Source organism: Rosa chinensis, chromosome 3 (genome assembly GCF_002994745.2).
Source record: "Rosa chinensis cultivar Old Blush chromosome 3, RchiOBHm-V2, whole genome shotgun sequence".
Lineage (NCBI taxonomy): Eukaryota > Viridiplantae > Streptophyta > Magnoliopsida > Rosales > Rosaceae > Rosa > Rosa chinensis.
This window is the reverse complement of record NC_037090.1, coordinates 2,941,040-2,956,017: the sequence shown is the minus strand read 5'-3', so window position 1 is coordinate 2,956,017 and position 14,978 is coordinate 2,941,040. Positions and strand designations below refer to the sequence as shown.

Below are 14,978 nucleotides of genomic sequence, written 5' to 3'. Positions count from 1 at the left end.
GTGACTGTTTTTTTAATATATACAAATATTATCGTCATCATTAGCCGGCTTCTTTCCACAAATTCATTTTGGTTCTTAGAAAATACATAAAGTCATAAAGATAAGGTTATATTAAGCTTTGGGATCCTCCCCAGATGACAAATTCTTTTATCACATTTCTATATTTTATTTTCATAAATATAGATAAATATTATATTTTCTTCTGACTTTATGTCGGGTGGTTGTTATACTCGATATCATTTGGTTTTAGCAGAGATGTGAGTTGGCAAAATAGAGACTTATATTACTAAACGAATAATGATTGTTTCTTGACCTGTCAAATTTTTGAAGTATGCTAGACCTTATATATATAAAGTTTTTTTTTTTTTTTTGGCATTTTATATATAAAGTTTATATATATATAAACTTTTATATATATAAAGTTTGCGGACTCGTCTTTTTGTCCCTCTGGTTTTCTTTTGTTAAAGTAAAGTTCTCTATTTGGATGACTGGTCCATTGTAATACCAAATGGACAGACAAGATCCACTATAAAATGTAATCGTGTGGTGCGAATATTTTGTGTTATCTCTTTTAATATTAGACACCTCTTGCATGCACCCACCACTTCATCATGTAATCACAATATAAAATAGATATATCAATCATCAATCGATTTTGCTTGTAATCGTATCAAACTATCAATGGGGAATGAGTTGAACAGAAAACAATGAAATTCTTGTTCATTATATTACAATGTGAACCTTGAATGTTTCAACGATGGATATAGACATGTTATATGGTCATGTTCAATTGTTAAACCCTAGCCTAGCAGAGGTTGTAGGATATAACAAGTTAAGAATCATACAAAATAATTACATAAGCAGCAGTCAATCAGTTAAAATTGATAGTTAAATAGTGTTTAGGGGCTTCTTTATTCTATTATATGCGACCGTTTGACATGGTTTTCAAACACCAAATTGAAGCTATATGTTTTTCTTTTTTTAGTTGAGATTGATTTATCTAATGTTGCAATACTAGGTGCTTCCTAAGTCCATTGGATGCCACAATTTGACATGGTTTTAAGCATTAAACTAAAGCTACGTGGCTTATGTTTATACGCTAGTGCGCTATAAAACTATTATGTAGTAAATTGTGTTATAATTACATACCAAATGTAACAATCAAGATAAGGAATCATTCCACCTAGAACACATTGATACGATTATTTGGTTTCAACATTTCATCAAGTAATAAACAAACTATATACAACTAATTGGAAAAGAAACTATTTGTAAGTGATTTCACGTTCATTATGAATGATTGCTTAAAAGACATATTTTCAATCCACATCAGTTATATTAATATTTTGGTTATCTGGTTCTTCTATTATTACGTATGACTTCAACAATCAAAATCAATAGAAAAGTTCAGGACATTTTCAATTCTCTTATCTTATTTTAATTGTCTCTGATACCTCATATAGTAAGTACCAATAGAAATCATAAAGACAAAGATAGAGAAATTAAGCGTAGATATAGACTTGCATCACATGCAAATTGAGGATATAACAAGATCATATTAGTTTCATTTCCAAATACACAACTTTAGGCATGAGGCATGAATGTCATAAACACTTTCATGAATAAAATGTAGACAACAATATAACAATAACGAAATAACAACAATCATACAGTAAAACTAAAACTCTTATCATGCGCAAGCAGTTGTTGAGAGTCTCTGCTCATATTTAGTATCTTAACGACAAATTTAAGAACAACAAAACATCAAAAGTACAGTAGCATACTAGTCAAAGCAGAGGGCCTCTGTCCTAAACAAATCTAGTATCACCATGAACTAAGGAGATAAGACATATAGTTTTAACTTAAATAGAGATGCATTTCATAAACGATGTAATCATGCCGCTTTATGCGTGGCCTCTCGGCTTATAGGAACAGACGAAGAAGATTGTGCCGTTGTGCTCATTTGACAGCTAATCCTCTTAATAATACGATAAAATATTTATTTACGAAAATGTTATGACATCAATACGTGAGTCAAATCATTCACAATTACGTTAACCACTTAAATAAAAAAAATAAAAAAAAAACATTTCTCACAATTAATGAGATTTTGATTTAAGAAAGGGGTTCGAAGAAACAATATTCATTCATTTATGATTTATTTTTCAAAATCCGTATTCCATTCCAAGGGGTTAGATGATATCGCAATACAAGGGGCTTCATTATTCCATTTACCATATTTGCATGGTCTTTTCATCAAATTGAAGCTACATGGTTTTTTTTAGTGGAGATTGATAGTTAAGTAATGTTGCAATACTAGGTGCTTCCTTAGCCCATTGGATGCAACGGTTTGACATGGTTTCAAACATTAAACTAAAGTTTTATAGCTTATGTTCATACACTAGTGCACAACAAATCTATATGGCAAATTGCATTATAGTTACATACCAAATGTAACCATTAACATAAGCAATGAATTGCACCTAGAATACTTTCATACTATTCTCTAGTTTCAACATTCATCATCCAATACACAAACTATATATCTCTAATTGAAAAAAAACTATCTATGTGCATAATTAAAATAATTGACATTCATTAAATGCCACAATTGCTTAAAACACATGATTTCAATTCACATCAAGTATACTAATATTTTGGTTATCTAGTTCTTGTATACGTACATCTGAATTTAACGCAAGTGATCAATAAAAAGTTGATCGAGACATATTCAATTTTCTTATCTTATTTTAATTGTCTCTGATATCTTATACAACAAAGTAACTATAAAAATGATAAAGACAAAGACAAATCAAGTGTAGATATAGGTCTGTATCACATGCAAATTGAAGATGTAACCAAAATCATATTAGTTTCATTTCCAAAGATACAAGTTTAGGCATGAATGTCATAAACACTTCCATGAATAAAATGCAGAAAAACAAAAACAACAACAACAATCACGCACAAATAGTTGTTGAGAGTTTGAACCGTAATGTTCATATTAATCTCTGCTCATATATAGTATCTTAACGATAAATTTAAGAACAACAAAACATGAAAAGCATAGTAGCATACTCATCAAAGCATAGCGCCTCTATTCGTAAACAAATCTAGTATGATCATGAACTCAAAGGAGACGAGACATAAAGTTTTAACTCAAGTAGAAATATATTTCGTAAATGATGTAATCATGCCCGTTTATGATATTAGATAGCATATACTCGGCTTATAGGAATAGACGAAGAAAGCCGTGCTCGTTTGACAGCTAATTCTCTTAATAATATGATAACAATATTTATTTACAAAATTGTATTATAACATCAGCACAATCAGTCAAATCGTTCGTATACCACTTGAATTACAAAAAAAAAAATTATCTCAATAATATTTATACTAGCCTTTTGGCATGCACTAAATTAAAAATTTTAAGAAAATTAAACAAAAAGAAAAAAATTACGGTTACAAAAGTGGGTTTTTTTCCCTTAATTTTTTGTTTGTAATTTCTTGAAGAAAAAAAAAATGATTTTGTTTATTTACTATTTTAGCCTTGTAATATAATATTTATTTTTTAAACAATTCAATCAATAAAGGGCATAATTGGAGTTTCAAAAATTGAACCAATATTTCCAATAATTTACTTTATATAATAGATTTTAGAAAAGAGGTTATTATCCAAAATCCCCAGTTCATTTAATTTATTTTTCAAAATCCTTATTCCTTATCCACATTTCTTCACCAGGCCAAACAACAATTCCAATCCACAACGTGCTACAAATCTGCTTTAATCCGGAATAAGAATATCCCAACAATTTTGGGGACCTCTCAGGTATATTGTCCCCAGGTCAAGGGCATTATCGTCCCATCAATTATTTCCATATTAGCGCCACCAGAGAATTTCCGCGCAGATCTCGAACCCCCCATCTCTCTCTCTTTCTGTTTCTCTCTCTCTCTAAAACTCGAGAGAACTCACCGAGTCACCGTCCGGTGGTGGTTTCCGACGACGCAACGACACCGTTTCGATGGGCGTCCCCGCGTTTTACCGCTGGCTGGCGGATCGGTACCCGCTCTCGATCGTCGACGTGGTGGAGGAACACCCCAGGGAGGACTCCAACGGCGTGCCGAGACCAATCGACGTCTCGAGGCCAAACCCTAACGGCTACGAGTTCGATAACCTTTACCTCGACATGAACGGCATTATACATCCCTGTTTTCATCCCGACGGCCGAGTACGAATTCGAATTCCGTCTTCGTTTAACTTTCTAGAAATTGTTTTCTTCTGTTTGATTGCGTGTTTGAGTTGGAAAGGTTTGGTGGAATTGAGTGTTGTGATGGAAATTTGAGGTGATTGATTTGGCGGTGTTGCTAGTTTTGTGCTCAATTACTTGAACAATTTCCGGTGGTTTTTCAGCGAGTTTGATAGAATTTAGCTCTAGTTTGGTGGTTCTATGTTTTGTGTGTGTATGCTTGATGATTGGAATGATAGATGTTGGTTAGTTTTAGAGATAGAATAGATTCACAATGTAGCAAATGTACAAGACATGCCGAATTGAGCTTATTAGTTAATTGTGTTGTGCATTTATTTGCACTACTGTCTTGATCATACATGAGATGGTGTTGTTTTAGCTCGGTGTGGCGTGCTTTGGATGACCTAAGCATGATGGAATGCCTTTGCGGCAAGTTGAGTCCTGATGATATGTTATTTTCTGTCTGTGCAGCCTGCCCCTGCTACTTATCAGGACGTATTCAAGTCAATATTTGACTACATTGATCATCTCTTCACGCTGGTGCGCCCAAGAAAGCTTCTTTTTATGGCGATTGGTAAGATTTCTCTCAGACTCGTAAACTGCGGGAGTTATAGTGATGTTCACTGAAGTGAAATCATTACTTTAATTTATTTCTAATCGTGCAGATGGGGTAGCACCAAGAGCTAAAATGAATCAGCAACGCTCTCGACGTTTCAGAGCTGCAAAAGATGCGGCTGAGGCGGTAAGATCTCACTTAGTGTGCATGGTTTTTTCTTTATTTTGATTCGATGAGGCAGTGAACTTACTATCTGATTTGTTAGGAAGCTGAAGAGGAAAGACTAAAGAAAGAATTTGAGATGGAGGGGACATCATTGGTTTCTAAAGAGAAACCTGAAACTTTAGATTCAAATGTTATTACTCCAGGCACTCCATTTATGGCGGTGCTCTCAGTAGCACTTCAATATTATATACAATTTAAATTGAACAATGACCGTGGTTGGCGGTCTACAAAGGTAGGTTTGAATTCTTTGCAGCAATTTGTAATTGCCTTCCCGTATTCCTGTCTACATCGGATGATTCTTTGCGTATGGAGTAATCCATTCTCTACATTCTTCCCATGTACTTCTGGTTTTCAGGGTACTTTGTCTGTCTAAATTTATTTATGGGCCTGCATTGGGTGATTATTTTAAGGTTATTCTTTCTGATGCCAACGTTCCTGGCGAGGGAGAGCACAAAATAATGTCATACATACGATCGCAACGCAGTCTTTTGGGTTCTGATCCTAACACTCGGCATTGTCTTTATGGTCTGGTGAGTGTTTATAATTTAAGTCTTCCTACCTTTGCTGCCGTTATTCTTCTTTCTTGTGTATGCCTGCTATTGTTTTTTGAAAGGGCTGCCATTTGGTATGCCTTTTTGCATGGCTTGGTTTAGTTCTAAAGTTTGCACTTGGACAATAATAATCAGGATGCAGATCTAATTATGCTTGCTTTAGCTACACATGAGGTTCACTTCTCAATATTAAGAGAGGTCAGTTACTTTTATTTAGTAATTTGTCTTACGAACACTTGGGCTTTAAATGGTTTGTTCCAAGTGGTTTATCTTATACATGGTTTACCTTGATTATACAGGTGATTACTCTTCCAGGTCAACAGGAAAAATGTTTTCTTTGTGGACAAGTTGGTCATCTGGCAGCTGAATGTCGTGGTGGAGATGATGGTGCGGCCGATGAAACTCCAGTTCACAAGAAGAAATATCAGGTTCGTAGCATGACATCCTGCCATTGTCATTCATTGCTACACTTTTAAGAATTCCCCTCTATCATATATTCTTTCTAAGCTGACATTTTGTCTGTGCAGTTCCTCAACATCTGGGTGTTGCGTGAATATTTGGAATACGAGCTGGACATACCCAATCCTCCTTTTCAGCTTAATTTTGAAAGGATAGTGGATGATTTTGTGTTTATGTGCTTTTTTGTTGGCAATGATTTTCTTCCACATATGCCAACATTGGAGATCAGAGAGGTATGTGATTATAGCAGGCAGTCTGAAAGCTGTTTTCTAGAAATTCTGAAGTTAGTGATTTATAGAGTTTTTAGACACAAGATGTTTTGTAAAAGATGATTTAGTTTTCACTTCATTAAACCATGTGATTGGTGAACATGTCCTTATGTGGGATTTTTACTTTTCCTTTCTTTCTTTACTTGATTTAAGTGAGAACTGTTTACTTCCTCAGGGTGCAATTAACTTATTGATGCATATTTATAGAAGAGAATTTTCTGCTATGGGTGGCTATCTCACTGATGCGGGTGAGGTAAATTACTTGTCTTTACACTATCTATGATTATATGATAATTTCTTAATGATGTGAATTTGCGCCATTTGTCTTGGGACTCCTTTTTTTTATATTTTATTTATACAGTTTTATGAATTTACTGATGCATTCAAATTACTTCCACAGGTATTGTTAGATAGAGTAGAGCATTTTATCCAGTCTGTTGCTGTCTATGAGCGCCAAATTTTTCAAAAGCGGGCTCGAATTCAGCAGGTTTTGTGCTTATCTTTTACTTGTATCATTATTTGTTTTCAAGTCTACCAGAATTCTGGAGCTTGATGAAAGCTACAGACATGGACCAATTTAAGTATGATAAGGAATTTATTCCTCCCATTAAACTCTCACTGTTTCTGACCATTTGTTTGTTTACTCCACTGGATACTAATATTTTAGTTTACTCTTCAACTGTTCTGGTGATTATCTAGCTACAATGGAATTCAAATGTGAAAAATGTTAGCCCTTAGAATGGGTCAGATTTTTGGTTAAACAACAATGAAGAATATTGTATCGGATGCAAACTAAGTTTCTATTTATACAAGGTGACCATTTTCTAGGACAAGGCAAGTGACTTAAGATCATATGCTATTTGGGCACTTACTCTAGTGGCATGATTCTTGTGACTTGGTTGCTTGAGGAAACATTGAAATACAATATTATAAAAAAAAATTTCTTCATAGATACATAGTGACTCTTCTATTTGAGTTGTTTTTCATCCTGTCCATATCTGGAGCCTTTTTAGAGAGATAGTAGGATAATCATGTACAGTAGTTCTAATTTATCTATATTACTTCTGAACCGAAAGTCATTTGGGGTCCTTTTTGCAGATTAGGTCACTGCATTTTTTTTTTCAACTGGTATCCGGTATTTTTGATAAACAAGTAATGTTAATGCTGATGATGATTATATTTCAGGCTTTTGAGAATAATGAAGAGAGACAGAGAAATAGAAGAGAGGCTTGTGAAGAGCTACCGGCTCCAGTGGTAGAAAAGGTGGTGGACAAGGTATGTGTTTCACTGCAACTATGTGATCAAATTTGGATGTGACATCATGATGCAAAACTAAACTTTTTTCTTTGTGCCGGCTGGATGTCTGTTACCTTATTTTATTGCAAAATGATAAGAACTGGGAAAGCTTCTTAATAAATAATAACTCTTCCGCATCACACTCTAGTTGTCATTTACATGACTTTTTAGTGTCTTTTTTTTCTCTTGTATAATACCAAAACTAAAAAACTTGTTCTGTCAGACATCTTTTAAGAAGCACAGTGGCTTCTCAAGTTACCATGTGTTTACTGTGCTGGTATAGGTAGGTGAGCCCCAAAAAAGTTGCATAAGAAGGATAAGCGTTTCTCCTTGTTATGTAGCACAGCCTTTGAGAGAAGAAGAAATTATCAAAAAGTGGTCACAGGCTGTACATTCAGTGATTATGGAAAATCCAATTTTAACTTTAATTTCTGAGTATTTTACAATGGCTTTTCTTCAGAGTTGGTTTAATATGATATTGAAATTCCGATGTCTTTACTTGAACTGGCAGTATTATCTGTATTGTCAATTCAAGCAGTCTGTTTTCCTTTTTAAGAATTGGCTATTCCGTTAAATTAAGATCCAGTAACCTTGTACTGTGGGCACTCCTTGCTTGAGTAAAATAATTACAAGATGTTTGGTACTGTTATTTCTGTTGTTTTCCATTTAAGTCTTTTTGGACTGCTGGTCCACAATTGTTCTTTCTTTTCACATCTTATATATATATATATAATCTTTGTTTCTCAGGTTAAATTGGGGGAGCCGGGATATACAGAAAGGTATTATGCTGAGAAGTTTCAAGTATCAAAGCCAGAGGAGATTGAAAAAGTTAAAAAAGACTTGGTAAGTTTTCTCACATGCTGCCAACTCAGTGAAGATTATTTCCTGTTAATACAATATTCTTTCAACCTTTCTCTTTGCATTTGATGGGAACCAATTTCCTCACTAAAAGAATATGCCTACAATTTTGCTCTGAAGCTTGTAGGATGGCATTGTTGTGTTGGGTCTGTAGCTCCACTGATATATGTTTTTCTCCCGCTCAAAGGATACTCCTAGTGTTTTTGGTTTTCCTCACCTAAAAAAAAATGCCTTTGTTTCTCTCTCTCTCTCTCTCTCTCTCTCTCTCTCAGTAAAAAAAAAAATTCAATTGTGTGGGTGCCTTCTTGGTGCAATGGTGAATTACTCAATTAGAAGAGAACATATTACCTTGACTTGGTTCTGTACAACTGGATGGTCAGTGTGTGAAATTGATGAATTTTGGCACCAAGTTTTTTTTCTTGGCAACTTGAATAATATGTTGGGATGTAAGGAAATTTATATTTGACACACTGCTTCATCTTCCTTGATTCCATCTAAAGAGTTTGCGAGTTCCCTTGATAAAAATTGGATTTGATGACGGAGATGGATTATGTATGTATATTGAGTGCTCAGTTATATTGTTGATACTCTGGTTCATCTGCCTTTATTCCATTCTAAAGAGTTTGCCAGGTCCCCTAATAAAAAATAGTTTTGATGATGGAGATGGATTATATCGAGTGCGCAGTTATATTGTTGATGGTGTCCTAATTCTAAGGCTATGCTGATACAAGTATCATATAAATTCATGCTAAATTATCTAATTTTCTTTGCAGGTTCTAAAATATGTAGAAGGCTTATGCTGGGTCTGCCGATATTACTACCAAGGGGTCTGGTCATGGCAATGGTTAGTTTGGCTTGATTATTGCTGGAAAGTGTTGTGCTTTATTTTACTTTTTGGTGAAATACAAGGATATATATACATATCCTTATATACTTGAATCTATTTGATTTTTGAAATTATAGTACTAGATTTCAAAACTATGGAAAGTTTTAGGTTGGCCACTTGAGATTTTTGATATTTTGGCATTCAATGTTTATGATCTATTATCAAATAGACATTATTATGAGTCAACTTGTTAATTGGGATGATGACCAGTTCAATTTCACTAAACATGCTTGTATCTTTCTTTTGTGGGTTTCAGGTATTATCCATACCATTATGCTCCTTTTGCTTCTGATCTAAAAGATCTAAATGAGTTGGAAATAACATTTTTTTTGGGAGAGCCATTTAAACCCTTTGATCAGCTCATGGGAACCTTACCAGCTGCAAGGTCTCTCTCTCTCTCTCTCTCTCTCTCTCTCTCTCTCTCTCTCTCTTTCTATATATATATATATAATATTTTTTAATAATAATAGGTGAACTTGTTCTTTCCATGTTACAGTTGTAGTGCTCTTCCAGAAAAATACAGAAATTTGATGACTGATCCGTCATCTCCCATTTGTCATTTCTACCCATCTGGTAAAGAACTGATTAGTTGTTAGGAAATTTGTCTTTGAAGTTATCTCCTTTCAACTAACAATTTTTCATTCTTTCTTTTTGACTGACTCCAGATTTTGAGATTGACATGAATGGCAAGCGCTTTGCATGGCAGGTATGGTCATCTGTAGCATTTGTGTGTGTGTTTTTTTTTTTCCTTCTTTCGGGATTAAACTAATGGAAGCTGTATCATTTGTGGTTTGCACACTGGGATTTCAGGGCATTGCCAAATTGCCATTCATTGATGAGAAGAAATTGCTTGCTCAGACAAGGAAGCTTGAAAGCACTTTAACGGTCTGGAAGATCATGTCTTTCTTCCCCCCATTAGTTGTTTCTTTAGTATTTATTCCATTTTCATGTGCTCAATTGAAAACCTCTTTCCTGGTTTTATTTTATTTTAATTTTTTTATTAATACTCTTTTTTTGGCTAGTTTCTTAAAAGTGAGTCAATATATTAGTCATCTAAGCAAAACTTTAAGCTTTAGGAGAATTTCTATTTAGTTGCAGGGTTTTTTATTTTGAATTTTTTTAAAGAAAATTATCACAAACAGGGGGTAATTATCTTTGTCATTTTTTTTCTTTGTTTGGCAAAGGATGTGGAGTCTTTATCTTACTTTCTTACTATAACTGTCTGAAACATCCTTTAACTTCAATGATCAAGATGGGATTTGCCTTCTACTTTACTACTTTTTGAGTGCTCATCCTATTTGTTTTATGCAGGAGGAAGAGAAAGCTCGAAATAGCGTGATGCTTGATTTGCTTTATGTCTATCCTTCTCATCCTTTGGCGTCGGAGATTATTTTCTACTACCATTTATGTTATCTGTGTCCCCCACATGAAAGATTGCCACGTGCGATAAATACTAATCTTAGGTTGGTTTTTGTAGCTTTTTGCATGTTTACTTTTTGGCCATTGCGCGAGCTCACTAGTGATGCTACTCATTGTTTCAACTCTTTCAGTGGTGGAATGAATGGATTCCTTTGGTTATCTGAGAGGAATGGCTTTAGAAACGTAATCCCTTCCCCTGTGCATGGTTTTCCCAACATAGACTATAACGAAGTCTTGTAAGTAGATCTTCTACTAATGTTGTATGAGTTCTTTAAAAAGCACCTTCATACTTTTTCTTATGAAAAAGAATTGTACTCATGGTTGTGGCATTTTTGGTATGCAGAAATGTTACATATCTTAGCCCTGCAGCTCAAAAACACATCCCAGAACCTCCCGAGGGTGTGATCATGCCCAGAAAGGTGTGTGAGATCTGTATTCAACTATTCACTTCAATTTTCTTGTCCAAATCTTAGAGAACTTTTATTCATTACTCGTGGCATGCCATGTACATAGCACTTATTCCCTCCTTGGTACATGGTGTGCGTAAAATGCTGTTAGAAGTTTATACATATCAGCTTCCGGCTGATGTTTATTTAATTCACTCGTACATAAAATTAGTTTTTTGTTTTTTTTTTGGGTGCTTTTTTTTGGTTTTGGATCCTTCAACGTGAATTTTCAAATATATCAATATGTTCGTCCTTATGTAAGGATTGAGCTTTTCTCAAAATGACACCCCTTGTTGATTTATTCTGCGACTGCTCAAAAACTATGAGGAAATCTGCTTCTATTATCTGTGCCTTTTTAATTATTTCTGTTTAATTTTTAATTGGGTTTGCATTTGAATCATTCTTTTAAACGTCTTCAGGTTGTAAAACCTACGGATATCAAACCTCCCCCTGCGTTATGGCATGAAGACAATGGTCCCCGACGCTACCAAAACAGAGATAGGTGAGAATGTACTGTTGGCCGTGGTAACATTGGCGATGTCCTTTGTTTTAGCTTAGCAAAACATTTTCAATCAGGAATACCAGTGAAAATCTCAATATTATAGTTGCAATCAGCAATTTTGGAGTGTGGTTTCTGAATGTAATACATTTGGTTTACAGGCCACAAATACCTGGAGCAATTGCTGGAACTGTGTTGGGAGAAGCAGCTCATCGACTTGTCAAGAACACACTAAATCTTAGAGCTAGTAATCCATCCTCTGGATTTTGGGATCAATCACAGCCTTTAAGAGCTTCTTCTGGAAACTACAATGGAAACTATCCAGTCAACAGACCAAGACCAGCTGGGCCATCTGGGTATGAAAGGGGTTTCCGTGAAGAACCAAATTATGGAAATTCTTTTAATCCTCAGGGCATCATGGCTAGGCCCAGAGCTCCTTACTCAAATGGTGTGCAGGGTGACAGACAGAGTTTTAGGACACAAGAAAGAACACAGTATCAAGAGCAGAGTTTTAGAGGACAAGAAAGAATACAATATCAAGAACAGTACCGCAACATGAGAACTGGGATGTCTAGTTTAACAATGGAAGGAAGTGTGAGAACCAGGTCTCCTGTAGTGGCGCAACCAGGGATGCCAAATTCAGGATACTCCACAAACCCACATCAGCAGTTTGTGCCAAATTCAGGATACTCCACAAACCCACATCAGCAGTTTGTGCAGAACATGGGCGCTCTTCCACCGCCACCTACAAAGTGGATCAACAAAGAATTCGGTGCCAATGGTGGGATTTATGGTAGGCATCAGGAAACCGGATATGGCGGACCATATGAACAGCAGGTGAAAAAGGTTTATCAGGTAAAGACACGTCCTCCTCAGGACTTGCCAAACTCTGGAAACCATGAGTGATTCTTCTGGATTTTGTATCAGAGGGCCCCCCCCCGTCCCGCGGACAGCAAAACCTTGCCATTTACTTTACCATATCTAACCTTGTGATTGGGGGTACCAAGACTAACATCAATGGCTTGGTAGAAAGCACACGCATGGCAATAATACGATGATGTTCTGTTTCTGATGCCAAAGTGATTCGGCTTTGAGTAATCTGTCCTCGTCATTACTGAAACCACAGAAGGTTGGTTTTGTTACATACTAGAGTTCTCACACAGCTTGTCCTAACAAGATATGGCAGCCATTAGCTATTTAATGGATAGTCTGTAGAAGATGCATACATAGTCAGCTGTTTGTTACTATAGAAGAAACTTGGGAAGGTGCATGCATAATCAGCAGTAGGACTGATATAGCAAGGCATAGGTTGTTAGTCTTGTGTAATATTCTCTCTTTAGTGTCGTGTTGTACATCGAGACTTATTTTCATTAATGGAATCAGATTTTGCGTTTTTGTTCGTTTGTTTGTGCAATATTCTTTTTATAGACAAAAAGTTATAGTCTACATATGTTAATTACCAGAAAAGAGCTAGTCTGCTTATCTTTTCCTGATGGAATCGGATCTCTAATTGCAAGAGTCGTAGGTTTTTGCCATGCGCCGAGATACATCAAGGCAATGAACAACAATTCCCTCATCCACGGCTCTTTGTATCCTCTCAGCACTTGGAATATATCTACTCCCACAAGTCCCACATCGGTTATGCGCTCAATGGAATGTTATTTATATACAGTTTTCCAACACACAAGCATGTCCCTTCGGGGACATCCGATAAAATTGGAATGATACAGAGAAGATTAGCATGGCCCCTGCGCAAGGATGACACGCATAAATCGAGAAATGGTCTGAATTTTTTTTTAGTAATTCCCTCCCCTCTAAAGCTTCGACTCATGCAGTTTCATAACCACCGAGTCATATGGACCTTTTTGATGCTCTCAACCGCATAAACAAAACTGAACTACGTCTCTGGGAAATCGATTGTTCCGAGTTTTATTTCATCAAACTTGAGAACAATATGTTCCCACCAAAATGTACAAATTGAAAGAGGTTCCCTAAGCAAATTGGATGATATCAAAATAGTTCATGGAACCTAATTCCTTGATATGAGTATTTGACTATATGCCACAATCCAATACACCAACCTCACAAACAAAAAATAAACTATATCTCTAATTACTCAGCTCACTTTGAATTATATTATTTCACATAGTAAAAAAGTAAATACCCCCATACCTCACATTGATTATTGCAGAAAATATCCAGACAAGAAAAGAGCAAAGAAAAGGAACAAGCTCCCAAATATGAGCAGAGCCTTCTGCCCAGAAGTGAGTGAATTCCCACCAAGCCCAAATTGCTGGTTCTCAGCAAACCCAGCAATTTCCACACTCTTACTCACAAAGAAGCTCTGTGCTGCTCCGCATGTTGGGCACCTCCAATCCTCTGGAAGCTTCTCAAATTGCATTCCTGGTGGTAATGGGTATGATGGGTCACCCACAGCCTCATCATACTTGTACCCACAAGACCTGCATTCATATATCCCAGTATTCAACACTGCGAATTTCTCCTCAAGCCTGCGCTTATCGATCTTTGGTTCGGCTTGTTCTAAGTCTGTGGAGTCTATAGGGGGTGGATTGGGCTGGTCTGAAGTTGGTTTATCTTCTTTGGAGACATCAATGGAGTTTGTAATGGTCAATTTGTGGGAGGGCTTGTGAGTAAGTGACAATGATATCCTAGGGATCTTTGGAAGGAATTGGGTTTTGGGTTTTGGATGTGAGGATTGGGAGAAAGTGGTGGGGAGGTGAAAAGAGAAGGTGGGTCTTGTTGCTGCACAAGCCATGAATGGTGTTTTTTGTGATGTAACTCTCTCTCCCCTCTCTTTTCTTTCTAATTCTCAGTGCTTCTTCCTAGAGGCACTGAGAAGGGAAATGGTGTGATTTGAAAAATCAGTTGGTTGTGTGCATCTGGGTGGAGGAGAAAGGAAAAGGATCCATAGGAGAGCATATGCTTGCTTTGAAACACCTTATCCAAAGGTGGGGAAGGTGTAAGATTGTGGCTGGATACAAAGCCAATGGGCCGGGTTATGGGTTGAGTCCAAGGACACAGAAGCCCAAAGAAACAGTAATATCCCCAAATGAAGCGAAACTTTTGGGTTGCACATTTGAATTGATGTTCCATATACTTGACATTAATCACATTATTTTATCCGTTTGTATTATTATAGTGTTCTAATTTTTAAAAAATCATGCTCAACAAATGGTGTTAACAAAACTTAAGAACAATATGTTTCTACAGTGCTTAAATAGCACCTCCCAACGTGAACGCTCTATT

At 36.0% G+C, this 14,978-nt stretch overlaps 2 protein-coding genes and 1 non-coding gene across 5 annotated transcripts; 2 read left to right on the top strand and 1 right to left on the bottom strand.

Annotated features, from left to right (window-relative positions):
- Nucleotides 1-3,885: 3,885 nt before the first annotated feature.
- On the top strand, nt 3,886-13,111 carry LOC112192061 (5'-3' exoribonuclease 4). 3 transcript variants are annotated; one of them, XM_024331584.2, is made up of 23 exons: nt 3,886-4,229; nt 4,719-4,821; nt 4,913-4,989; nt 5,069-5,260; nt 5,439-5,558; nt 5,715-5,777; nt 5,879-6,007; nt 6,107-6,271; nt 6,483-6,560; nt 6,708-6,794; nt 7,493-7,582; nt 8,351-8,446; nt 9,235-9,305; nt 9,604-9,732; nt 9,844-9,920; nt 10,013-10,053; nt 10,158-10,232; nt 10,659-10,810; nt 10,898-11,002; nt 11,110-11,185; nt 11,632-11,714; nt 11,873-12,372; nt 12,415-13,111. In XM_024331584.2, exons 1-23 carry the CDS (start codon nt 4,023-4,025, stop codon nt 12,615-12,617), a joined length of 2,919 nt encoding a protein of 972 aa, XP_024187352.1. In that variant the 5' UTR covers nt 3,886-4,022; the 3' UTR covers nt 12,618-13,111. The 3 variants fall into 3 exon arrangements, with proteins under 3 accessions (XP_024187352.1, XP_024187350.1, XP_024187353.1); XM_024331582.2 differs by having other exon boundaries at nt 3,888-4,229; nt 11,873-13,111; XM_024331585.2 differs by lacking the exons at nt 3,886-4,229; nt 4,719-4,821; nt 4,913-4,989 and having other exon boundaries at nt 5,098-5,260; nt 5,384-5,558; nt 11,873-13,111.
- Nucleotides 13,112-13,402: 291 nt separating this feature from the next.
- LOC112195560 lies at nt 13,403-13,505 on the top strand. The gene has a single exon (XR_002934620.1). It is a non-coding gene; the product is annotated as a U6 spliceosomal RNA (small nuclear RNA).
- A 108-nt stretch (nt 13,506-13,613) lies between these two features.
- On the bottom strand, nt 13,614-14,634 carry LOC112193094 (rubredoxin). Its single transcript, XM_024333123.2, has one exon. It carries the CDS (start codon nt 14,485-14,487, stop codon nt 13,894-13,896), a length of 594 nt encoding a protein of 197 aa, XP_024188891.1. The 5' UTR covers nt 14,488-14,634; the 3' UTR covers nt 13,614-13,893.
- Between the last annotated feature and the right edge of the window lie 344 nt (nt 14,635-14,978).

Excerpts from the sequence above, each read along its gene's own strand:
- LOC112192061 (XM_024331582.2), top strand. The coding sequence starts at position 4,023 with ATGGGCGTCCCCGCGTTTTACCGCTGGCTGGCGGATCGGTACCCGCTC. Across the intron at positions 9,306-9,603 it reads GGGGTCTGGTCATGGCAATG|GTATTATCCATACCATTATG; the intron begins GTTAGTTTGGCT and ends TGTGGGTTTCAG. Across the intron at positions 11,186-11,631 it reads GTGTGATCATGCCCAGAAAG|GTTGTAAAACCTACGGATAT; the intron begins GTGTGTGAGATC and ends AAACGTCTTCAG.
- LOC112193094 (XM_024333123.2), bottom strand. The coding sequence starts at position 14,487 with ATGGCTTGTGCAGCAACAAGACCCACCTTCTCTTTTCACCTCCCCACC.